Source organism: Podarcis tiliguerta, assembly GCF_965153285.1.
Source record: "Podarcis tiliguerta genome assembly, chromosome: 7".
Lineage (NCBI taxonomy): Eukaryota > Metazoa > Chordata > Lepidosauria > Squamata > Lacertidae > Podarcis > Podarcis tiliguerta.
This window is the reverse complement of record NC_139540.1, coordinates 77,267,192-77,294,041: the sequence shown is the minus strand read 5'-3', so window position 1 is coordinate 77,294,041 and position 26,850 is coordinate 77,267,192. Positions and strand designations below refer to the sequence as shown.

Genomic DNA, 26,850 nt, shown 5'->3' with positions numbered 1-26,850 from the left:
ATTCCCCAGGGAAAGCGTTGCACAAGCAGGGAGCCACTGCAGAAAAGCTCCTGCTGCCCTTTGTACCTCTGTCAAAGATGAGGCAAAGTGAAGGCTGTGGAATGATAATTGTTGGGGGTAGTGGGGGATGCATGTGAATAGTTTCCAGCACAACCCGGAAAAGAGAGGTGAAACCCCACTATTTTCAATAGGGCCTGTTTCCTGAGCAAGTGTGTTTGCAATCCTATGCACCCCTAGTTCCAGGGATGGTTTCCAGGGACTCACTTCTGAGTGGAGAGGAGTCCTCCAGATATTTATTTAATGGTGAGAAAAATCCTGGAAGGGTTTGACAAAAAGCTGTTTCCCCAGTTATCCATACCAAGCCCTCCTGTTGCCTTCTCCTGGAGGAGTTCAGAGGGTGGCAACACAACAGGCCTTCTCTGTGGTGGCTCCCTGCTTGGGGGAATGCTGTCCCCGGGGAGACTCACCAGGCACCTTCATTATGTACCTTTCAGCGCCAAGCAAAAACGCTTCACTTCAACCCGGCATTGGGGCTGATGGACATTCTGCGGCTTTTAAAATGTGCTTTTAAGGAGTGGGCCAATTCTTGGTTCGTTTGCATTGCATTGTTTATTTTGCGTTCTCATATTGTATTTTAATAATAATAATAATAATAATAATAATAAATTAATTTACTATTTATACCCCGCCCATCTGGCTGAGTTTCCCCAGCCACTCTGGGCGGCTCCCAATCGAGGGTTAAAAACAATAGAGCATTAAATATTAAAAACTTCCCTAAACAGGGCTGCCTTCAGATGTCTTTTAAAAATAGGATAGCTGCTTATTTCCTTGACATCTGATGGGAGGGCGTTCCACAGGGCGGGCACCACTACCCCCTGTGGGCTGCTTTTCTGTTGCAGACAGCCCTGGGATCTGTTTTTCCTTTTTTTAACATACTTTGCATTCTCCTTTCATATTTCTGTTGCGGGCCACCCTGGGATCTCAGGAAGAAGGGAGTTTACAAATTTAATAATCAGTCAATCTGGTGTTGGCTGTGAGAAGGGGGGTGTTTATTGGTTTGCTTTTTTTTATTCTGCATTTTGTGTTCTCGTTTGTTTGTTTGTTTGTTTGTTTTCTGCAGTGGACCGTCCTGAGATCTCCGGATGAAGGACGGTATACAAATTTTAATAAATATATGGAAACAGCAGCAGCAGCAGCATAGTGCTGGCTGTGAGGGTTCTATTCTCCCTCTCGGGGGTGGAAGGCGCTCGGGCGCTATGCCAAACTTAACAAGCCAAATTAATGAATAACTAAAACCGGCGTCGGGCTGTGCGAGGCTCCCTTCACCCCGTGGCGAAGCGAATCCCCAGCCCTTGCCCGGAGGCCTCAGCCCAGCGCCGCCGCCCTGCCTGCCTCGCCTGCCGTCCCTCCCTCTTTCCCTTCCCGGCCGGACTGTGCAGAGAAGACGGCCGCCCTCCCTGCCTCGCTCCTCCGCCTCCTCTGACGAGCGGAGCCGGGGAGCCAAGAGAGGAGGACGGCCGGCGGGCGGGCGGCGGAGCGCGAGGGCCGCGGATGGGGGAGTGCGGGGTGGCGGCCGGCGCCCAGCTGCTGCTCCGCGCCTGCGACCAAGGCGACTGCGAGGGCGCCCGGCGGCTGCTGCTGGGCCCGCCGGCGGCCTCCGGGGCCGGCGATGAAGCGGCGGAGCCCGGCAGCTGCGCCGCCGCGCCCGGCGGGTCTGGAGCTGCGGTGTCGGGCCTGCCGCCGGGCTCGGTGCCCGTGGACTGCGCCGACGAGGCCGGCAACACGGGGCTGCAGTTCGCGGCGGCCGGCGGCCACGAGGAGCTGGTGGGCTTCCTGCTGCGGAGGGGAGCCTCGGTCCAGAGCCGCAACCACTGCGGCTGGAGCCCGCTCATGCAGGCGGCCAGGTCAGGGCGAGAGCAAAGCCAGGCCGGGGTCTTGTGTAACGTCGGGATTCGAGGGAAGATGCTGGCCGGGTTTCCCGACCCTTGTGAACATAGGTCCCAACTCCCTGGGTGTCCGGGCACCCACAAAATTCTCCAGTGATGGGGCTGGGCACACCCAGATTTGGATGCCAGGGCCTTGCACGTTGCATGGCACTCCTGCTTGGGTGCATCGTGTGGGTTAGAAGGGTCATAGAACTGTATGGAAGGGGCACGAGGGTCATCTAGTCCAACCCCCTGTTGTCGGCATCCTTCTGTCTCGAAAGACGGCGGAATGCACCTCCGAAAGTGAAATCAAAACTGCTGTGTTCACAGCACCAAAGTGACCTCCCTGAGGCGCAAGCCTAGGCAATGTGCATGGTCCGGGATGGGCCAGACAACAGGACCGTCCTCTTGGCCTCGCTGATGCCAAAGGGATGAAGAAAAGCAGAGCAGTATGTTTGGCACCAGCGTGGCTGCAGGAGTTTGCCCGAAGGAGGTGTACAACTCGCCATCCAATAGTCTTAGGGACTCTGCTCTGGATTTGTGTAGCGTTTAGCACTTAGCCTAAGGTTACCAGACATCCCCGGATTTACAAATCAGTCCCCATACAAAATCCATTGAAGTTGAAAAGTGTCCCCGGATTCATTGAAAAAAATCTGGAAACCTTAGCTTAGCCTTTTCCTTTCCCAAATATGTTCCACAAGGCAGCGGAGGTTTAGGATCAGAGAATCAGAGAATTTCAGAGTTAGAAGGGACCACAAAGGTCATCTGGTTCAACCCCCTGAAAAAATTGTAAGTGCAGACCATAACGAGAGGTTTGCCTCACTTAAGAGATTTGAACTGAGCAATTATCGGCTCAAATCCCATTCTCTGACCATGATGCTGCGCTGTTTCTCTGCATTGTTAAGGCAAGAGTGCCTTAAATCCAAACAATGCCGTTTCATCCTACTGGGTATCATAACGTTTTCTCTCTCTCGTTTTTCCCCCAATCAAAGGTTTGGACATCTGACTGTGGCTCACATCTTGTTAGAAAACGGCGCTGACCTTAATGCACAGAACAAACTGGGAGCCAGCGTACTTACAATGGCTTCTAGGGGTGGTCATGTCAGTGTGGTGAAGTTGTTGCTGGAATCGGGCGCTTACGTTGATAATTATGACCACTTGAGTACTAGCTGGGATAACAACAAAGAGGAATTGCCAGCTATCACCCCCCTTATGGCAGCTGTCCAGCACGGGCACGAGGCAGTGGTCCATCTTCTGTTGGACTGGGGAGCGGATTGTAATTATACCGTGAAAACTATGGGTTGGACTCCCCTAATGTTGGCGGCTGTTAGTGGAAGAGTGAGCTTGGCTCAGCAGCTTATGAACAAAGGAGCCAATCCCGATCATCTGAACACACTGCATAAAACACCATATGAAATATCTGTTGACTTCAAACATGAAGATATGATGGATTATTTGGCACCTTTAACAACAGTTAGACCTCAAACAGGTATGAGCTGCTTTGCAGTTATGGATCTCGCCATAGTTATTTTCCTGATTGGGAAACTCCCTGGTTACAAAAAAAGGAAAAACAAGGATGATTTTCTTGGCAGGACTGATGGCTGATAGCAAAGAGCGGGTCTCTTAGCTCTTGTCCTTATGGCCATATTATGCCCACTAAGAATGTCAGGAGAGGGGTGTTTAGCTCTCAAGACATTGTAATGCAAGGGGTAAGCAGTCAGTTCAAATAAAAAAGTTGTTTATAAAGAGGAATACTCGCGGTCCAGTTTCTCAGGCTCACAAGAAACCTTGGCCTCTCTTTATGGGACCATCTAGTGCTCCTGTGTGATACATACCGTATTTTTTGCTCTATAAGACTCACTTTTTCCCTCCTAAAAAGTAAGGGGAAATGTGTGTGCGTCTTATAGAGTGAATGCAGTCTGCGTAGCTATCACAGAAGCCAGAACAGCAATAGGGATTGCTGCTTTCACTGCGCAGCGATCCCTCTTGCTGTTCTGGCTTCTGAGATTCAGAATTTTTTCCCCTTGTTTTCCTCCTCCAAAAACTATGTGCGTCTTGTGGTCTGGTGCGTCTTATAGAGTGAAAAATACAGTAATTTGTTATTCCTAATAGAAAACAAACAAGATTCTGGTTGTCAATCTTTTTGTACCTTTGTATTCTCCCTGGACTTTCAGAACTATGTTTCGGTCCTTGGAACAGATTACTGCTGCCAGTTTTTAAATGTTCTTATGTTACTTTTAAGGCAATAAATTGTCTTGATTGATTCTTAATATTTTAGATGCTTTAATGTTTTAGTTGTTGGAATTCTGTGCAAACTGCCCAGAGGACATTGTTGATTGGATAGCCAGCAAATATTATTGATTGATGGATTAATCCATTCATTTGAAGTATGTTTACATGATGTACAATCGACTAGATAGTTATTTTCCTTTTGTAGAAATGACCACAGTTTTTGTACACAAAGTGCTTATTCATGAGGGGGCTTTGTCACTCACTATAATGGAGGGGGCCATTTTATGATCAGTTGAGTCCCCTCCCTTAAAATATATGATGATGCTTCTGGAAAAAGGGAAGCGCCATGTGAGATTCAGAGCTCCCACGCTTGCAAGGAATTGCTGGATCAGAGGACTTGGGCATGGGGTTTATTTAAGTCCATAACTGATGGACTTAAATTGTTGCTTTCAGCTTCCAGTCTGCTTTTATTTCATTTCCCTTTTGTTCTTTTCTGTATTTTAGCAACCTGTCTCTTTTCAAAATCCTCATACTCTTTTTTTAAAAAAACACCCAACTTATTTCCATAGCAAAAGAACTTGAGAATTTCTTGAATGAACTTTAACGGAGGGTGTAGTAGTATTACGCCAAGGGAGTAGTTGTCCTGGGACCATGTCTGTAGGAATGTACATAAGCAGTAAACAAGATATGATTCGATCCAAACCGTGATATAAGGAAAGAGCAGTGCTTTGCATGCAAAATATATCAGGTTAAACCTGTGACATTGCCATGTGGGGCTTGAAAAAAGCATCTGTCCAAAACCCAGGACAGCAGCTGTTAGCCAGTGTGACAATACTGAGCAAGATGTGTGTCATTCACTATAGTGCAGCTTCTTGTGTTTCTGACAGCAGAATCTGGACAACAGACTTAAGGTGGAGAAAAACTGTACCAACCTGATTTATGTAGAGCAGCCTTTCCAAAGCTGGTACTCTGCAGATGGTTTAGACACTAACTCTCATCATCCTTTACAGTTAGCCATGCTGGCTGGGGTGTGTGTGTGTTGGAGCCCAAAACATCTGGAGGGCAGTAGTTTGGGAAAGACTGGTGATGTAAATAATCAAATCTTAGCATACAATAAGCACCACCCTCCATCTTTTTCTCCTCCCTCCTTCAGGAGGGTGCTGGTAGCCAATATATTTTTAACCTTTTATTTCTTTTTCTCTTCCAGCTAGCTCTTTCATTCTTTCCATCTCTACAATCAGAATTTCTGCCTTCTTCAGTACTGGTATTTCCTCTCCTTTTCTCCTGTCTTTTCCCTGATCCAGCAAGTCTGACGTCTCAAGGGCTTCATTAGTACAAAAAGATGACTCTCAGGAGTATAGGACCCAAGTTCTACGTGGGCTGCAGGCTTGCTGTGCTGGTTTCTGGTAAGGCTTGTTATGCCTTGGGAAAAGGCACGTCACTACTAAATTCAGAGTGTCGCTCTGTACCCTGCCATAGAGCATCCACACCCCTTTGAGTCCTTGTTGGCCTAGACCCACAAACTGCTCTGGGACAGGCTGCATATAGGATGCTGCCATACGCAGGGCTGCAGTGGTGGGGGAGCTGAGACTGGAGTCAATCTTAAAGCTCCTCCCAAGCCTTCTGTTCTTAGTAGGGTTGGGGACAGGATTATAGGAGAAAGGTAAAGGTAAAGGTACCCCTGCCCGTACAGGCCAGTCTTGACAGACTCTAGGGTTGTGCGCCCATCTCACTCAAAGAGGCCAAGGGCCAGCGCTGTCTGAAGACACTTCCGGGTCATGTGGCCAGCGTGACATCGCTGCTCTGGCGAGCCAGAGCCGCACACGGAAACGCCGTTTACCTTCCCGCTGGTAAGCGGTCCCCATTTATCTACTTGCACCCAGGGGTGCTTTCGAACTGCTAGGTTGGCAGGGGCTGGGACTGAACAGCGGGAGCGCACCCCGCCGCGGGGATTCGAACCGCCGACCTTTCGATCGGCAAGCCCTAGGCACTGAGGCTTTAACCCACAGCGCCACCCGCGTCCCTATAGGAGAAAGGAGCTGGCTAAAATGGGTGCTCAGGGCTCCTGGGTCCTCAACACTTGGATGGAGGTGGCCAGAGCATGCCATTCCGCTGGATCCTCCCTCCCCGCCTGCCTGCCTCACAACATACAGCTATTGAGGGTGTTTGTACACTCAGGGTGCACTGGTATAGCCTGGCATGGAGTCTAGAATGTACAAACATACCTTTGCTATTTCCCCTGGCATGCAAAGGGCTGAATCATTTCCTAAGGTTGTGTTGTTCAAGGCTACAAATATCTTTCTGGGGAGACAGTGAGGAGTGCGCCTTTGTGGATGGGGTCAAACTGTTGGAAGGTGACAGTGCATGCTGTGGCTGTAAAGACCGGTGCAGGAGATACATGTTTTGTTGCAGCTGGGGCAGATGAAGGTGTCCGGTTGTGCTGCTGCAGATGCGCCATGGCGTTTCTTCCCTCTGTGCTCCTCCCAGCAATCATTCCTCCACTGGTCACTGCTATAGATGCATGACCTGACTGCCTGTCTCCAGGCACTGTGGTTGTCTGCAAGGGATTGATAGCAGGGTTGATGCTGCTACTAGTCACTGAGACAGGAGTGTGAACATGCTGGGAATGTGGATTTGGGAGAGTGCATCTTTGTTTGAGACTCTGTCCTGCCATGGGATGCCTAAAATCTTGTGGAAGGCCTTGAAGTTTCACTCCTGGCGGGTGTAAGTTGCCTATGACGTCCTTCCATAAAGCAGCGTGCTCAGCATGCAAGTCTGGTAGACCTTCATCTTGGTATTGGACATTAGCATCCCATTCTCCCATACCCTTTTGGAGAGAGGCAAGCCATTGCTGTAGCCAAAATGCCAATAATACACAGCTATCAATATTTGATAGCTGCATATTATTACTTTTCTTGTTGTTGTGACTTTTCACCTTACGTTTTGGGAAATGGTACCCTAGTGCTCCTTTGGGTCAAACGAAAACCACTACAGCTTTTCACACAGCAAACAATCACAGCCTAAGAGACCAGGGGCGAGAGGAGGGTAATGGTACCTCAACAAACCTTCTGGCTTCAGAGATGAGCAGCATCACAGGACACGATCCCAAGTATTTTTTCATTAATTTGGGTTGTTGTTTTTTAACCATTTATAAATCAAAACACAAATTTTGAAGTCAAACGGTTTACTTAAAATACATTGCGTTATTTGCTGTTGTAGCATCAGCTGCAGTTGCTTTATAAACTTTATACTTTTCTCTCCCCCCCCCCCCCCAGATAAACAGAAGAGGCAACCAGATATCTTCCATGCCTTGAAAATGGGTAAGGTCCTTAAAAACATTCTGATGTATTCCTGGGTGTAGTAACTAGAGGCATTCTAGTAGGAAAGAGCCCAAAGGTTTGGCTATTTCAAATGACCACTCATATTGCTGTAGCTCAGTGGACCTCTTTCAGGTGCACAAAGCAGCTTAGTTCAGTCTCACCCATACAGTTAGAATTAATCCCTTCGGCACTTAAAAAATAAACCTTTTAACTCCCTGAGCTCTTCCTTTGTTAACCATGTTCACCATCTCCACAGGGAATTTTCAGCTGGTTAAAGAGATTACAGACGAAGACCCTGCACAAGCCAATGTCATTAATGATGATGGTGCTTCTCCACTGATGATTGCAGCTGTAACTGGGCAGTTGCCTCTTGTACAGCTGCTTGTTTCAAGAAACGTGGATATTGACAAGCAAGATACTATCCATGGCTGGACAGCACTTATGCAGGCCACATATCATGGGTAAATATCCTTCTCCCACCCCTGCCCCTCCCAGTGTGTCTTGTTACCATTGCCAAGGAGGTGTATTTGCGTTCTGGTTTTTTGTTTCTTGCCCATGTTTAGGCATAATATTACAGCCCCTGAAAATGACTAGGAGTAGGTGGGCCAAGAACTGGGGGTGTTTTCCTGTCCCACCTACCTATGGCTGTGCATTGGACATAACATTATTATTATTACATTTGAAAGCATGTAGGCAGGAACTGTAAGGTTGTGATGGCATGGGGAATGAGGGTTAGCCAGCCATCCAACCCTTCCTCATCCCTGCCACCCAATGGATATATTTTCTCTCTCTGTCTGCCTCTCAGCCCTTTTAACATTTTGGACTTTTACTAACCCAACCTATCGTTCTTATGTGGGGAGTAGAGTGTTAGGGCATCTGCTTGTGGGGTGAATAACAGGGCCTCAAACCAGTTTCTCCCCCCAAAACAAACAATGCTTTTACTTAAAGTTTTAGTAAGATAGCATGTTACTAGTTTTAGACAAAACGGTTTTAGGAAGAGAAAATATTATAACTGTTTAGGTAGTCACCCATAAGAGCAAATCAATTTAACCAACAGTTAATTTTAGACACTTTGCCTAGCAAAGCCAATGTTTATCAGCTTGCATCATTCCTGACCATTGGTCATGCTGCCTGAGTCTAATGGGCTTTGGAGTCCAACAATTTTGGGAGGGCTATAGATGTTCCATCTCTGGTTTAGGCCATGTCAAGGTGCATTGCCTAAAACAAAAAAAATCATCACTCTGTTTAGTCTTCTTTACTCAATCTGTTCTTTTCTGCTAGCAACCCTGATCTTACTTTTGAGATAAATATTTTTAAAGGAACGGATTGGGGTGAAATCACGGAGGGTCACTAACTTATGCCAATATTAGGAGTTCTTCACTCTCTTCTCTCTTATCCTGGTATAAGCAATCAGGTACATGGTACCAGGGTTGTTACCTCCGGAAGATGGCACTCACAATGATCTGTGGGTGATGCCAGAAAGTTAACAAGAGCTGTTGTTGGAAAACTGCAGGTGTAGATAAGGGTTCTTGTCTCAACCAAACAGTACAGGTACTAGGACAACAAATCTGGTCCCGAGACAGCAATGTTTGGATACTGAGTGTGTTGCAAAAATACCTAAAATCCTGGTGACAACTCTTGAGCTGAATTGCAAACCGATCAGGGCTAGATCAGTTGGTAAGTAGCTGGGCCATATAAGGTGGCCTTCGCACAAGAAACAATTGTTAATAGAACACACGCAAATGTTTAGGAGAAATTAGAGGGAAGAGGCAGGCAATTCTCCGATCTTTCTAGTACCCTCTTCTAACCGAGCCTAGTATATATATATGTAACTTATCTTCTGTTTTCTTTGAAGAAATAAAGAAGTTGTTAAGTATTTATTAAATCAAGGAGCTGATGTCAACCTGCGTGCCAAAAATGGATATACAGCCTTTGACCTGATAATGCTGCTGAACGATCCAGGTACTTCTTTTTCTACTGGGGTATCCTTCTTGGAGTCTTGCAGCAAAAACAACAGAGAGTCTTTTGGGTGGAGTACTTCCCATATTTTTTGCTGATGCACTTGTGGCGTTGATAATTCTTTCCAGGAAACTTGTGTGTGATTTATTTTTTTTCCAGATGCGGAACTCGTGCGGTTGCTAGCCTCTGCCTGCATGCAAGTTGATAAAGAAAAGAGCAAGCAGAGCAGCAAATCGGCTGTGACTTCTTCAAGAAATAAGCAAACTGTAGATATCCCAGTGTTGCCTGATGACAAGGGAGGGCTGAGGGTATGCAGATTTTGTTTATTTCAGTAAGGCACTGTCTTCAGCTGGGAGAATCTAGCAGCTGCCTTACTTTTGCCCATTGTGGAACAGATGAGAAATCTGTTGACCTACTCTCTGCCACACGGTAGCACCACAACTGAGTGTGGCCAAAGATCAGGTCCCACAAAGTGCCAGTTGGGTTCCACCTGCTCCTATAAAGCTGCAACTCTCGTGAAGCTCCTCATCCTGAACAATTTGTTAACATGTAGATGAAACCACCCTAGAACTGATGACTGTCACAAGTGCTTCCTGAACAATGTTCTGCTGCCATACCATTGTGGTTATTCATTGTTCTTGGCTCCTAGGGAAAGTCTCCTCTTCTTCTTCATGAGCGCTAGTCCAAGGAAGGGACTCTGTAATAAACTCTTGCATTAGATTTTGTTCAGTTTCTGTTAATTGATTCTCATGAAAACTTACAGATTCTGGCTTCACACAATTAACTCAAGGCAGTGTCAATTTACTCTTGGCAGAAAGCCAAGGTCTGCTTGACCTAGAAACTACTTACTCTGATTGGTTAACGACCAGCACTCAACTCTGTTATCTAGGAATGCTAGCACAGTTTGGTGTTAGGTGTGTTAGGAGTAGGAGTGCTGTGTATGGTTAAGAGAGAGAGAAAGAAAGGATTTATTTTGCTTTGTTTTTGTATGCAGAAACTCTGCTGGTTTCTTTTCCCTTTTAATAAATCCTGTAAATAGTTATTGTGAGTCTAGCTGACTAGTCATTTCCACCTCAACTAGCTTCTTCGCTGTGCAGGAAAACTCTGCTACGTTTGGGCTAAAGCCATTGGAGCTATGCCTGACACTTCAAAGTTCCATGAGATTTACACAGCAGGAAAAAGGGATGTGGATATGTCTAGACCTTTTGGAGTTTTGTTTTGTTTTTAATTTAAAAAAATCAACACCAATAAATTCCAGGTCATTCAGCACATTATTTATCAGTGTTTAAAATATATCATTATGCATAATTATTTGTCTTTTTAAAAAACACCCGTATCATTATCTTTTATTATCTAGTCATGGTGGAACAGGATGTCCAATAGATTTCGCAAGCTGAAGTTGACCCAAACTTTAAATCATGGATTCTCCATCAATCCAGCTGTACCTTTTCCAGAAGAGTCAGCATCGCCATTTGATTGCACAATGAAGGCCACGTTACCGAGTGACAACAGTGTAAATTATGATGCCATTACAGTTTGGGCAACAAAGAGCAAGGCTAATGGTAAAGATTATTCAACATTCTTTTCAAACAGATGTGAAGTTGTCCAAAACTAAGGGAAGGTTTTGGAAACTTTTTAAGGGATGTTTTTGCGAAAGCCTGTTAAAAAGATCTTTTTCGTTTGGTGTGGAGAGACAGGGGTTGAACGTGTATATTGACTATTAAGCTGTCACACTGCCCCAGTTAATTTGTAATGGACAACAGGGTTTCTCACTGTGTGAATGAACTGCAAACAGAGATGCATTCTCCTTTTTCACATCCACAAGTGGCAGATTAGAAGCTTTTCATTTCCAGCTAACCATACTGTAGTTCAAATACTTCCAAATGCTGGCTTATTCAGAAATGCTAAACTTTGCATGGTTTAGTCATTAGATTCAAAATAGCATTGTTTATATGTGAGGGTTTTTCCCCTATTCAGGTATAGGAAGCACAAAGGGAGGAAAGGATGACGAATTGCTGACAACAGTGGTAAGTCAGAGTATTGCTGGTGCTCCATGTTCTTGGTGTATTTTCTAGCAACTCTTGCCCTAAAACAGATTTGAACCAAAAGGAATCATGAATGTCCTTCTCTCTGTTGTTATTATTAACAATTACTTTATTGTCAGATAGGTTATATAGACCTCGCCCCAAAAAGAAGCCACGGCGCTGATCAGTATTCTCTGAGTATTTTCATTTTTGTTTATTTAACAAAATGTATATACCGCTTACTAGAGGAAAATACCTCTAGGCAGTTTGCAATCAAGAGTCAAAAACAGTCATTTAAAATACCAATAAGAAAAAATATTACAGACAAGTCACATAAACATGAATATATAAAAAGAAATCTGTAATGAACAAGACGCGCTTATTAAAACCATGTATCAAGATTACATATTAAAGTTACACACCTGGGTAGGCTTCCCAGAAGGAAAAAAAACCCCAGTAGGTGCCGAAAAATGTACAATGAAGGCACCTGTCTGATTCAGCGGGCATTAAATTCCAAAATGGAGGTCCTGCCCCTTAAAGGATTGGTAAAAGTGATAAAATGGTGTTCAGTTTCATTGGTTCAGTGTTTATGTTGCTGGGTCTACTTAAGTTGATTAATACCTATGTTTATGAGCAGCATCTATAGCTAAGAATGCAATCCTATGCATGATTGCTCAGAGGTCAGTTCCATTTAATTAAGTGGAATTTACTTCCAGGTAAATGGGATGTTGTGTAGGGGATTGCAGCCTAAATTCTGATTTATTGGATGTAAGTGCTTGATTTAAAGTTTGTTTATTTCCTCTCTGTTGTCCTTTCGTTGTAAACAAGAGTACACAGAATTGCCTTCTTCATGATTGCCTTGTTTTTCTTGCTATTTTAAAAAAATCCCTGCTTTCTTTATTTCTCCACCCCACACCTCCCGCTTAGCTAAGAAGTGGGGCTCCATTTACAAGACTGCCTAACGACAAACTGAAAGCTGTGATTCCACCTTTCTTGCCCCCATCAAGTTTTGAGCTGTGGAATTCTGACAGGACGCAACCAAGCAAGGATGGTAGCAGAGAGCAAACGAGGCTTGGCCTTCCACACCGAGCGACGAGTCCTGACAACAATGGCGGCGGAAGTTCCGACAAAGGAAGAGAAGTAAAATAATACCCTACCTGGTTTCATTTATAATAATAATAATAATAATAATTTATTATTTGTACCCCGCTCATCTGGCTGGGTTTCCCCAGCCACTCTGGGCGGCTTCCATAGAAACAAAAAATACAGTAAAATATCACAGATTAAAAACTTCCCTGAACAGAGCTGCCTTTAATCATAAAGAGTTGTTCAAACGCATTGTTTTGCTCTCCTTTAAACCAGAGGGCCTGTTGATGTTTTGTAGTGTGCTTGAGATTTTTAAAAACAAAATGCTTTTCTTCTGCTTAATTAAATGTAGGGATTTAGGCTTTCCCGAATGTACATGTAAGTGAAATAAAGTGGATACAGTGGTACCTCACAAGACGAATGCCTCGCAAGACGAAAAACTCGCAAGACGAAAGAGTTTTTCGTTTTCTGAGTTGCTTCGCAAGACGGATTTCCCTATGGGCTTGCTCCGCAAGACGAAACGTCTTACGCCTTTTTTTAAAAAACCGCCAATGCATTCCTATGGGAAACCGTCAATACACAGCGGTGCTTCGCAAGACGAAAAAATTCACAAGACGAAAAAACTCGCAGAACGAATTAATTTCGTCTTGCGAGGCACCACTGTAATTCTATTTTTCAGATATTCGTGAACAGCTTTAGTTGAAGCTGCATCTCATTTCTTTTTCTAGGCGTCCTTAAGTAGAGGTACTAGACCCATTAAACTATCAGCCTTTGCAAGAAGACCTCCTACTCCCTCCACCTCGAACAACTTCAACCATTCCCCCCACTCTTCTGGTGGATCTAACAGCATAGCCGGAGTAAGCAGACATGGTGGAGAAATGCACAATAAATCAGGTGCTTATATTATTGATTCTTATCTCTTTGCCTGACAAGTTTCTGTTCAAAGCCTGTAAATGAACATGAAATTATTGTGCACTTATTTTGTAATGCCCATAAACAGACCCATCATTATCTAGGTGGATAAGATCTCTGGTAGAGTTTTTTTGTATTTAAGAACTTCAGAATAGAAGTAGAAGGCCAACTGGTGAAGCTTTCCCCAGAACCTCACCTGCTGAAACTTGTGCTTGTAAAACTTTTCCGTGCACATGTCGTTAGACAAAGCTTAGCTTGCCAGCTTTGGGCTTGTTTAAAGGTACACACACACACTTCCCAGCCAAAACAGCTGGGCAATGTCATTCTGATCAGGCAGGTCTTGAAGACTAAGGAAAGCTGAGAAGTCTCAGATATAATTGCGGAAGGGTGTGGAAGATATCAGGTGGCAAGGGAACATTATGAGTAGTGAGGCTTCCTAGATCATTACACTGCAGCAACTTTTTCCACCTTCTTCATTCCTGATCGCTTTTGCCCGAAGCTCTCCCATCTTCTGTGATGTAAAACATAAGCGCTGTTTGCATCAACAGGTAGGTGGGTGAGGAAGGTGGATGATGGGATCTGGGCCGAGGAAGGGTCAGAACAAGAAAAGCTGCGGTGGCTTCCTTTCCACAGCTGTCAAGCTGTTGATGAGTGATGATGCTTCTACTAGAATGCTGTCTGTGAGCCCTAACTGCAGAACACGCCTTCAAGGTCTGAACGTGGTCAGAAACTGCAAAAAAACTAAAGGAGGCCAGTGAATCAGGGAGTAGTGATAGCACTGTGAATGTGCTGTACATACCACCATGCTTGTTGAATAAAGTTATTCAGTTAACTTGAACACAGCATTTCAAAAATTACATGTATCAGGCTCTTATTAGCCTCAGTGCCTCTGTCCTTCTCATCCTCAAAGTAATTTGATATTTATTTTCTGGTTGTTGTTTTTTAAGAGCTCAGATTTGATCACTCTTTAGCAAATTAAGGTTCTTAGTGCTAACAGGATTGTAGCCAAAACAGAGTCGCTGAGAAACAGGATAGGGGTAACGGCAAGATTTGTAAAGTACATTTTATAAACAAACACTCCCTAAATACCCCAGTGAAGACTGAGCATGCTCAGAGCATGCACATGTTGACTATTAGTGGAAAGTATGGAATGGCCTGATGAAGGAAAGTATTGGTGGTTGACTGGCTGGATACCCCGAACCACCTAGTAGGAATACATTCTCATCTTCTTTTGCAGGTCCCTCTTATATTGCCTAATCTCACGTCTCCAAAGCTCTGCATGTCTGCATTCTTTTCAAATCCCATGCACAGAATCACGCAAATGTGATGACATCAATAGATTCTCATTAGCTTTATGAAACAAGCTGTCAGGCTGTTTGCAGGAGCTAGCCAGATGGCAATAGTAAAAATAAAAAAGCACGGCTTTAAACTGTTGAATGCCCTAGGATGACTTTGAGAGGCGATCGTTGCACAGAAACGTAAAGGGTGAATAACTTTTACATGGTATTTTATTCAGTACACATTATGAACGGTCTCAGACTAACAGTGAAATCCTAATCGCGCTTACTCAGAAGTAAGTTTTTTCAAATTCAACAAGGCCTCTGTTCTCAACATTGATGACTCAGAAGGCCTCTTGCCTTCTTGTCCTCGCAATAACATGATGTGATATATTGTTAACAAGCTAGTGTGGCGTTGTGGCTAGAGTGTTGGACTTGGAAGATTCGGGTTTAAATCCCCATTCACTGACTGACCAGTCATTGGCTCTCAGCCTAATCTTCCATTCCTGCTCTGCTCCACCACTGCCTCCTCTGCCCCCCACATTGCTTGTCATTTCACTGGAAGCCCCTCTTGGTTGCATCACCCTGCCACTCACTGACCTCACTGCCTGCCTGTCTCCTATGCTTCCTTCACATTGCACAGTTCATCATCAGCATGACGACAGACTAGAACAAATACAGTATAGAGAGAAAACCTCTTCTTTTTAATGACACTTCCTTTGTAAACAGATACTTTTAATGTTGCTTGAAAATGTTGAAATGAGATTGTTCTCAGTCTAGAATCATAAAATTGCTATTACATTCTTGACTTATGTAAGATTGGGGTTTGTGTTTTCGTTAGGTGGCAGTGCCGATAGTGTTTTGTCTCAAATTGCTGCTCAGAGGAAGAAAGCTGCTGGTATTCCTGAACATAAACCAAGCCAACAGCAAGTGCCAATAGGCCCAGCTCCTTCGCCCTGCCCTCCTGACGTGGAAAGTGCACAGACCATTGGCAATGGACACATTTTAAAGGTTTTTGCGTCTTTTAAATTTCTCGTAGCTTAGAGCTGAAGTAGTGGAGCATGCTTGATTTGCAGACTTCCCGTCTCAGTCACACGGCATAAATGTATATTGCTACGATTACTGAAGTCTTTTGGCCTGTAGACATAAAGCTAATATCTGTTTGTGAGAATGTCCTCAAAATGAATACAGGGAAGAAGGAACAAATAACATCTGAGTTTTAGCATTTTAAGCAAATTGATTATGCCAACGGTTCATCGGGATGCAAACTAAGGATGTAATCCAGGACTCAGCGATATCAGCTGGATTGTGACCTGGGTTCATCAACACAACTAGTGGAACACCCTTGGAAGGGCTGCCAGTTATCCAGTTACTAAGAGTCAAACTAAATGTGAAGGATACCTGAAGGAGCATCTCCACTCCCATCATTCTGCCCGGACACTGAGGTCCAGTACCGAGGGCCTTCTGGCGGTTCCCTCGCTGCGAGAAGCCAAGTTACAGGGAACCAGGCAGAGGGCCTTCTCGGTAGTGGCACCCGCCCTGTGGAACGCCCTCCCACCAGATGTCAAAGAGAAAAACAACTACCAGACTTTTAGAAGACATCTGAAGGCATCCCTGTTTAGGGAAACTTTTAATGTTTAACAGACAACTGTATTTTAATATTTTGTTGGAAGCCGCCCAGAGTGGCTGGGGAAACCCAGCCAGATAGGTGGGCTATAAATAATAAATTATTATTATTATTATTATTATTAGCTTATTTTACCCAAAGTGGCTACAAGAAGCTGCAGAAGAATGGGGACAGCGATGTTGCGTTTTTCCCCCCTATGGGCTATTTGTCTTTGAGACTACTTCATGCCCAGCAGAAAAAGGATACAAGTCCTCCCCATGGAGATGAATTTCTCAGGCAAGAGTAGCAAGCATGTTCTGAGGCTTATACTGCAAAGTGAAGCATCATTCTGAATTTGGCCCAACTGAACACCCCTCCAGATAACATTTAGGCACATTTAGCCACTTTTGTTGGATCCAGATTAAATTGTGTTTAGAGTAGACCCTTTGAAATTAATAGGACAGGTTAGTCATGATTAATTTTAAGTCCCATTGATTTCAGTTAGCCTATTCTAAGCCTTAGCCAACAGCAGTAAGCAATGATCTGGAGTGGAAGTAGGGAAATTCATGATGTGATGATGTCATAAAAGGGCAGAGTGCTGAGATATTACTAGAAGAAGGGGGTATCTCAACATGGGAAATCCACTGTTATTTCAGGGTCAAGTATAGATCTAGAGCTACCCTCTCAGGCAGCTGATTTACTGGGAAAAAGCTTAGACAGGTCAAAAGCTTTCCAATATTAGAAATGGTGTGTTTTCCATTCGTAAATGCATTGGATTCACTGAATTCAATTTGGCCAACTCCTTGAGACCCTTAGAGTAATTTATATGGGTGTTTCTGGCACTAGTCCAGAAAGGAAACTCTGTGGGTCATTAGAGGGACGTGGCAAGATGCTTGCAAGACAACATACATGCATGTTGTGGAACACCACCTCTGCTTTAAAGCACACACAGCTTTTTCTGTGAAAGGTTATAACCAGATGTCTTCATATTCCAACCGTGTGAATCACCCCAATACGCCATCGGTAAGGCCAATTGCCAAATATATTTTTGTCAGGAGGAACATTTTAATTACCACGGAGTCTGCTTATGTAAGGAGATAAAAATACCCAAGTAAACATGTGCTAAAGTCCTTGTACTTCATGTGAACATTAAAATAAAAGAGAGGAACATTCCTGCTACCAAAGCCTACCACTGATGTTTTATTGTGTTTTTAATATTCTGTTAGAAGCCACCCAGAGTGACTGGGGGCCCCCGGCTAAATGGAGGGGGTATAAGTAATGAATTATTATTATTATTATTATTAACCACATGATTATTTATTCTTCTGTTCATTGTTAACAAAAACAGAAGTTGGATGTGAACAAAAAGCCTCCATCTGAAAATTCGTCTACTTCTAAAAGCACATCCCCAACTCTTACGCCGTCACCATCACCATCTGCATCCCCCAAGGTTCAAAGTGCAGAGTCCTCTCTCTCCTCTTCTCACAGGCAAGGGAAAAGTAGCGGTGGCTCCAGCAGTGGAACTTTGACAGATGAAGGTAAGCAGTCCCCGGCTACACCGTCAGCAGGATCTCCCTGGACTGTACTACAGTGGTGCCCCGCAAGACGAATGCCTCGCAAGACAGAAAACCCGCTAGACGAAAGGGTTTTCCGTTTTTCGATGCGCTTCGCAGGACGAATTTCCCTATGGGCTTGCTTCGCAAGACGAAAATGTCTTGCGATTCTTGAGGTTTTTTTCCGCTCCCCACCCCCTTTTTCTAAGCCGCTAAACCGCTAATAGCTTTTTAGCAGCTAATCCGCTAATCCCTTAAGCCTTTAATAGCCGCTAAACCGCTAATAATGCTAATCCGCTAAGCCGCTAATAGGGTTGCTTCGCAAGACGAAAAAACCGCTAGACGAAGAGACTCGCAGAACGGATTAATTTCATCTTGCGAGGCACCACTGTACTTAGAATGTGAATTGTGCATTTGGATGTCCTCCTGTGTCAAAAACGCTCTGCAAATAGAAACCAGCACGTATGGGGCAAGGAACTGCTGCAGCAGAAGGGTTGTCACAGAAAGGTGCAAGTTTTCAGTATATAGGTAAAGCTAAAGGGACCCCTGACCATTACGTCCAGTCGTGACCGACTCTGGGGTTGCGGCGCTCATCTCGCTTTATTGGCCAAGGGAGCCGGCGTACAGCTTCCGGGTCATGTGGCTAGCATGACTAAGCCGCTTTTGGCGAACCAGAGCAGCGCACGGAAACGCCGTTTACCTTCCCGCTGGAGCGGTACCTATTTATCAGCTTGCACTTTGACGTGCTTTCGAACTGCTAGGTGGGCAGGAGCAGGGACCGAGCAACGGGAGCTCACCCCGTTGCGGGGATTCGAACTGCCGACCTTCTGATCGGCAAGTCCTAGGCTCTGTGGTTTAACCCACAGCGCCACCCGCGTCCCTTTCAGTATATAGGAGCTGTTTAAAAAAAAAATACTGGTTTGCTTTCAAACATGCACATCCTAAAGTAGGTAGGACTTTCCCATCCAGCAAAAGGAAGGCAGAAGGGAAGACAGCTCTGCAGTAATTGCTGTGTGGTTATCTCCTACTCGTCTATCCTTTATGTTATGTACTGAGTTGAATAGGATTCAGAATGCAGCAGTCTGATTAGTCCTAGAACAATAGGATTCAAAATGCAGCACTCTGATTGGTCCTAGAACAATAGGATCCAGAATGCAGCAGTCTGATTGGTCCACAGGAGCCACCCAATCTAGCTCCAGGTGGAAATGAATCCGCAACCTGATTGGCCTACAGGAGAATCCCAGAATTAGCCAATTACGTGGGGCCCATTGCGTAAATAATGTGTATAAAGCAGACATTCTGGGGGAACTTCCATTCCTCCTCACCACTATGAGCTGAATAAAGAGCATGAAATCCACTCTCGACTCAGAGTATATTTCACTTCACCTCTCAGGAAGCCTAGTTTAGCTCTGAAAGAACTGGGGCAGTGCTGCTACAGACTTGGGGAAAGATCACCCTCCCTGGCTCTCAGCTATGACACCCTACTGCCTTCCCCAAAAGTGTTAGTACTTGGAGCAGGTCCCAGTATGAAGTGAAGGCCCAAGACAGTGGCCCCTTGCACAGTGTATGATGAAGGAGACAAAAGGTCTCAGGGACAAAAAGTTACAGACAGGACACCCAGTGGCGTAGCGTGGGGGGTGCAGGGGAGGGGCCCGCCACACCGGGCGCAACATCTGGGGGTTAGGGTTAGGGGGCGCAAATCCACGGGTTAGGGGGCGCAAATTACTTGCCTTGCCCTGGGTGCTGACAACCCACGCTACGCCACTGAGGACACCGCTGACTGCTGAGACCGCAAAAGGTCAGACATAGGTGGAACGATGTACCAGACAGCCGTGGCTTGTCGGGGGGGGGGGGGTTGTGCCCTGCACCCCGAGGTCACGCGTGCAGGCAGACTGTGGCTGCCCTACTGGTGGGGTGTGTGCTCCCTCCGGACCGCACTGTCCACTCCGCGATATCCCTACACCAGTAATCTCAGGGGTGAACTAAAATCTTCAGACTGGCCTTTTTTCTTTAAATACTCTCTTTATGTGTATGTATGAGAAAGGACAATCACAAGACCCATTATGCTCTGCATTGCACAGATGGTTTTGCATGGCTGAATATTTTCAGGGTTACAGGAAAAGTTCAGGGACAAATCGCTGGTCAGACTACTTAATATGATCTTTGCATCTGCATGATTAGTTCAAAATATCAATAAAGATATGTATTCTCTGCCCTTTGTCAAAATGATTACAATTATTTCCTTTTTTTATTTTAAGATGAACTCACAGGCATCCTTAAAAAACTATCACTGGAGAAGTATCAGCCTATTTTTGAAGAGCAGGAGGTAAAGTTTTGTATAAACCTTTTATTTGTTCTTTTCCTTAATGCTTTCTGTGAGGCTGGCTGAAACTTTCAAATCATGAAGAATCATTAGGCCATGGAGGCCAATAAGGAAATTTATTTACAGAATTATGATCTCAGATTTTTATTATCTGGCTTTTCAGAAACAGTGTTCTTAAAAGAGCAGCCACCAACAATGCAAGGCTGTATTTTTGAATATTTATTTGTTAAGAATACTTATATCTTCCTTATAGCCCAGAGAAGCTTTTAAGGCAGCTTAGAAGAGATTCTCAAAATGGAATCACACTCAAATTTGGTATAAGAACAAAAATTACATCATGACCGTATGAAACCAGGATTATTCAGGCTCTTCTCTTAGTTTCATTGATTAGGGCTTATCATTTTAGGGAGTGGAAACTTAATTTTTGCAAATTTCTTCAGTAAGGGAGCTTTAAAATATGTTTTTCAGTGTGAGGAATTCAAATCTGCTATTATTTTTGTGATTGGACAACTAGGCCTCCTGAGAGGTAAAGGACAATAATATCATTGGCAGTCTCCATATTCCACAGCTTCAACAGCAAAAGCAAACTACCCAGTATTTCTGGTCCAGCTATCTTTGGTTACGCTCCATTTTCACCACATAGCAAAGGGAAGTGGCTTTTCAAAACTTACATAAAGAATTACACCCATTTGCTTGAGTGACTTCTATTGACTGTAATTGATATTTCATGAACATAAAGGAGGAAAATATAATACATATATTCTGGGTCAGTGCCCCCAATATGAAAGTGCAAAAGCTTTGGGCGTAAGTTGCTTTCTGCCTTTGAGCTCAGATAAAATAACAATTTAGTGTTCATTTAAGCATATTCCACTGCTGTGTAAACCTTTTAGAATTACTTAGAAATACAGTTGTGTTTTGCTGTTTTGCCTGCTGCTACAGTTGTGATATCTTTTCATGCAAATCTTGAAAGCTAGTCAAAAGTAGAACCTGTTCTCTATCTATTTCAGGGAGCCACAGACATGCAACGTCATTTAAACATTCAATCAATATAACTTTTTGATGTATGTCCCTAGTTTCTAAGTGTCTGGTTACAAATGGCAGAAACGTATTGACCGTAGGGACTTAGAAAGCTGCGTTATATTGAGTCAGACCATTGGTCTATCTCAGGGGTCTGCAACCCGCGGCTCCGGAGCCGCATGTGGCTCTTTTACACCTTTGCCGCGGCTCCGGGGCGGATACTAGCGAGGGGAGGAGGTGCATTGTGCGCCCCGACACTCCCCACTGTGGCGGGCGCTGTACTGGCTATGACGTCGCATGGGGGCGGTGCGTGCGTTAGTCACGCACCGTCCCGACGTCACCTTCCTGCCTGCTGTCAGATTGCGGCTCCAGAGATATATTTGTTTTAAATGTCGCAATGGTTTTGCGGCTCCCAGTTGTTTTTTTTCCTTTGGAAATGGGTCCAAGTGGCTCTTTTTGTCTTAAAGGTTGCAGACCCCTGGTCTATCTGGTTCATTGTTGTCTGCACTGACAGATAGTCGTGCTCCAACAGAGTCCTGCCCTAGTCTTACATGGAGATGTTGGATATTCAGCCAGGTCTCTCCAAGCAAAGCCTGTCACTGAGCTATAGCCCTTTCCCCATATATTTCACCTTGCATATGTCTGAGCAAAAGGGACGCGGGTGGCGCTGTGGGTTAAAGCCTCAGCACCTAGGACTTGCCGATCGAAAGGTCGGCGGTTCGAATCCCCGTGTTGGGGTGCGCTTCCGTCGCTCGGTCCCAGCGCCTGCCAACCTAGCAGTTCGAAAGCACCCCTGGGTGCAAGTAGATAAATAGGGACTGCTTACCAGCGGGAAGGTAAACGGTGTTCCGTGTGCTGCGCTGGCTCTCCAGATGCAGCTTGTCACGCTGGCCACGTGACCCGGAAGTGTCTTCGGACAGGGCTGGCTCCCGGCCTATAGAGTGAGATGAGCGCACAACCCTAGAGTCTGGCAAGACTGGCCCGTACGGGCAGGGGTACCTTTACCTTTACCTTATGTCTGAGCAAGCTTGGGACTCCTACAAGTTGGTGCATACGCTAGGGGCCAAAATTGTGGAAACCTTTTGGGGAAAGTGTATTTCCAAAGTTTGATGGCTCATAACACCTGATTGGCTCTCTAAACACTCATGCTCATTGGCTACATTGTAGGAAAGCTACTGCATATCAACCTAAGCAAGTTGTGCTTTCTTTTTCTGGTTATTTGGCTATAACTTTTGATAGAATACAGATAATTGAACCAACTTTGTTGCATTACATTCTTCATTAAATTATCTTTCCACTGGTATATAATTTTATGGTGTTACTAAAAAAAGAAAAGGTTTCCACAATTTTGGCCATTAGTGTGGATAATAATAGTGCTTTAGGGTGTTTAAAGTACTTCACACACATTATCTCCATGGTCCTTATAATATCTCTGTAACAGGGTTATTAACTCCGGCTGAGGCCGAGAATGACTTCCATGAAGCCATCTATGTAATGAATAGCAGAGACAAGTTTTGATCCAGAGACTTCCTTTGCTATTTTGCTAGGTCTTCAGACTAGCACTTCACACAGTGCTAAAATTAGAATCATAGAATCTTAGAGTTGGAAGAGACCACAAGGGCCATCGAGTCCAACCCCCTGCCAAGCAGGAAACACCATCAGAGCACTCCTGACATATGGTTGTCAAGCCTCTGCTTAAAGACCTCCAAAGAAGGAGATTCCACCACACTCCTTGGCAGCAAATTCCACTGTCAAACAGCTCTTACTGTCAGGAAGTTCTTCCTAATGTTTAGGTGGAATCTTCTTTCTTGTAGTTTGGATCCATTGCTCTGTGTCTGCTTCTCTGGAGCAGCAGAAAACAACCTTTCTCCCTCCTCTATGTGACATCCTTTTATATATTTGAACATGGCTATCATATCACCCCTTAACCTCCTCTTCTCCAGGCTAAACATACCCAGTAGCAGCAGTTCCTCAGACTGTTATGGGAACTTAAGTCTTGCTGGAGCCAAAATGGAGGGGAGAGTGTAAAATGCTCTCTCTGCCTCTTAGCTCAGTGTCTCCTTCATAAATTAGAAGAGAGAAAATGCATTTACGGATTTCTGTTTCGCAGGTGGATATGGAGGCTTTTCTCACCCTCACGGATGGTGATTTGAAGGAACTGGGAATTAAAACGGATGGTTCTCGACAGCAAATTCTGGCGGCTATTTCGGAGCTGAATGCAGGAAAGGTATTTCAGAATATATTTTACTTTCAAAGTGTTGCTTTTCTCTGCTTTTGAGTATTTGATTTTTCAACATCTGATAGAGCGTGCTCAGAGAAGAAGATGTTGACTTCAGGACTGCACAGGTCCTATGCTTTAACGCCAAAGAGTTTTGCCCTAGTGGGCTGGCTCAGAGACTTAACAGTTCTTCTGACTTCAGCCTTCATTGCCAACAATTTGTATATTACTGGGGTTAGTTTGGCATACTGGAAATCCAGATTTGAAGCTTCTGCAATGTTTCAAGGCTCATTACTATGTGGGCAGGGCCAGTTATAGAAGTCCTTGCCACCCAATCATCACTCTCAGTTCCTGCTGGGCAACAAGTACAGTGGTGCCTTGCAAGACGGAATTAATTCGTTCTGCGAGTTTTTTCGTCTTGTGAATTTTTTCGTCTTGCGAAGCACCACTGTGCATTGACGGTTTCCCATAGGAATGCATTGACGGTTTTAAGAAAAAGGCGCAAGACGTTTTCGTCTTGCGAAGCAAGCCCATAGGGAAATTCGTCTTGCAAAGCAACTCAAAAAACGAAAAACTCTTTTGTCTTGCGAGTTTTTCGTCTTGCGAGGCATTCTTCTTGCGAGGTACCACTGTACATGGAAAGTGTTCTCTCCATGTCAGCAGTTTGCTCTATTAACATGATTCTGCCACTGCAGAACAAGATTGTTGTTGTTTAGATTTTTCCTCCCAAAGGAGAACCGGGCAGCAAACACCAAAGCAATACAAAACTTTTGAAAGCAGTTAATTATCCCTGCAGGTAAATTATTGAAGGTTGTCTAAAACAGCATCTTTCAGCCATCAAGTGCATGGATGAGTATGAATGCTTTAAACTTCTGCCAAAATGTTACTATAGAGGGTAGCAGATGCATCACAGTATAATATATAACCAGTGGGCTGTGTTTAGCTTGCTGGGTCACAAGGCTGTACAGTCCCAAACCAGAGTACCTTGTGCCGGAAGCAGACTGGAGCAAACAAGGTTATTTCATTGACACCATTACCAGCAAACATGAACACCTTTCCTGGCATGTGTTCCTAAAGAACCAAGCTGAAGTTTCTCTTACTAATGATTGCATTGATGGATTTAAACATGGACTATGCATTTCGTTCGTGCTCTAACTATGGTTTTCTACAGGGCCGAGAAAGAAAAATTTTACAGGAGACCATACACAACTTTCACTCTTCCTTTGAAAGCAGTGTTAGCAACACTAGCCCTGGAAAACCTCAGTGTAAGTATAGGATCGTGATTTATTTATCTGCTATATATTTCGGAAAGTTGTTTGCCTGTTTGCTCTGCATTTGGACACCTCTTACGATATCATAACCAAATTTTGCATGATGGTTCTTGAGATGAAGGAACAGTTTTCTATGTTTGCGTTCAATTAGACACCATTTTGAATCAAGATGGTGGACTGAACCTTTCAAAACTACAGATTGTTATTATTTTGTTTCTTACAATTCCTGATCAACACTGGGGATGAAGCTGATAGTTAATAATAAAACAGTATTTGAGAGACCTGACTCCTGGCCCTCTTGAAACTGAATCTAGAGCTGAAGATGGGTTTAAATTTGAAATCCTGAACACAAATTTGAAATCCAGAACACATCTTTATCCAGAACACATAGGTCAAATTTCATGCCAATAGCTCATTTTCAAACAAAATTGTGCTTTGAGTTGATTTTTACATATTTGCTAGTCTCATTGAAAACAGGTGTGATCATGGTGGGGTTTGTCTTTGAAAGACAGCCCCGTATGTGCAAACTGTCTTCCATCTGATAACTCACTCTTCAAAGGAGATATTACATAGCATTATATCTTATATATTTCCTGTCTCCCTTGCAAATAGGGGGAATTTCTGTAATTGGATAGGGGACCATGTGTTGAGATTTCTGCATTGCAGGAGGTTGAACTAGATGACACTTAGGATACCTTCCAGCTCTACAATTCTGTGATTGAAATTGAATGAATTAAAAACCAGAAAACATCATGGACAGATAAATTCTTATCAAGGGAGAGTTCAGTGGCTTGGTTAATCCCCCCCCCCCATGGTCATCTTTAAGGGGAATAAGAAAAAAAGTCATTTAAAAAAAATTATAACCAGGAAATATTATTGATATATGGAGATACAGTATGATCACATCTTACGTTACAGTTCACTTCCAAGCCTTCCACATATACATGAGACCCCATATACTCAAACCTTCCCTTTGGAACCATCCCCACGCCAGCATCCCTAACATTCCAGATCTGGCATAATAAGTGGGGATTGCTGTTTTGGGGCTGGCTGAGCAGTTCAACGAAGTCTCGATGCCCCTCTGGCTCATGTGAACGGTATCGGTGCTTGCTCAGCTGAACAGTTTAAGGAAGCCCCGTGCCCCTCTGGCATGTGTGAGTCAGAGCGGTATGGGGACTTGCTCAGTAGGGCTGGGAAATGTATCCCGGCTGCTTGTTCCTCCACTAAGGTGGGGAGGAAGAAGCAGCTGAGATACATTCCAGACATACCAGCATATCACAGTATTTAGCTGCTGATATATCACAATGTTGAAAACCAGGTATTGCCCATCCTTAATGGCCAAACGTATAGAGAACAGACAGGTGGACAGACAAACCACTTTCCAAAATGTATTTGTAAATATTTGTTTTAAATCTAGCACTTCGTGCATAGATACTTTATGCATATCTAGCAGCTTCTGCATTTTAAAACAAAACAATTAATGATGAATTCCTTTCTGTTTGCAGCACCTGGATGCTGGGTGAGGCCACAAGAACCTTCTCCTACTAAGAGGTAGTTTTTGAACCAAGGTGTCCCACTACCTCGCCACAGTGCCCTGAAGAAAAAGTATCATGTGTACCTGGTACAGCAACATCTTTTCACAGAATGCACAGGAAGGATTGTTTGTTAACAACTTTAAAAACCCTTCATTCTGCTAAGTAGCTGTTCCCAAAGCCGAAACTACACATTAGGTAGTTTGATACTTTGAAGGCCGTGAAAGACTTTCAAAAGTGAACTGTAATGCAAGAACATGTATGGGTCATTTCACAGAAGTGCAAGAACGAGAATCTGAACCAAACCCCTGTGGCTTCAGCAAAAAAAAAAGTGTGTTGAGGAAGGACACAACGAAGTAACTTCAACTCACTGGAGTCTGCCATAGTCACCTGAGACTTGACTGTGCATATTGTGATAAATTTAAAATATTGTGATAAATTTAAATTTAAAAGAAACTGCAAGTGTTTTGTAAGGAGTCAAGTGCACTGACGTGTGCCCAAGGCGTGTTTTTGTGAAGCACCAAACACAATTTGTATTGATGAACATTCAAATAAGATTTTTTTTTTCTAACTAAAGAAAACTTATGATTTGTAA

The 26,850-nt window shown here is 44.2% G+C and overlaps 1 protein-coding gene across 3 annotated transcripts; it reads left to right on the top strand.

Annotated features, from left to right (window-relative positions):
- Positions 1–1,208: 1,208 nt before the first annotated feature.
- On the top strand, positions 1,209–26,850 carry ANKS6 (ankyrin repeat and sterile alpha motif domain containing 6). 3 transcript variants are annotated; one of them, XM_083449348.1, is made up of 17 exons: positions 1,212–1,631; positions 1,692–1,904; positions 2,918–3,414; positions 7,433–7,477; positions 7,734–7,938; positions 9,333–9,439; positions 9,596–9,744; positions 10,794–10,998; positions 11,414–11,463; positions 12,388–12,600; positions 13,275–13,440; positions 15,577–15,746; positions 17,690–17,879; positions 20,153–20,220; positions 23,345–23,461; positions 24,624–24,717; positions 26,229–26,850. In XM_083449348.1, the coding sequence occupies exons 1-17, from the start codon at positions 1,552–1,554 to the stop codon at positions 26,276–26,278; spliced, it is 2,619 nt and encodes an 872-aa protein (XP_083305474.1). In that variant the 5' UTR covers positions 1,212–1,551; the 3' UTR covers positions 26,279–26,850. The 3 variants fall into 3 exon arrangements, with proteins under 3 accessions (XP_083305475.1, XP_083305474.1, XP_083305473.1); XM_083449347.1 differs by having other exon boundaries at positions 1,212–1,904; XM_083449349.1 differs by lacking the exons at positions 20,153–20,220; positions 23,345–23,461; positions 24,624–24,717; positions 26,229–26,850 and adding an exon at positions 18,293–18,412 and having other exon boundaries at positions 1,209–1,904; positions 17,690–17,934.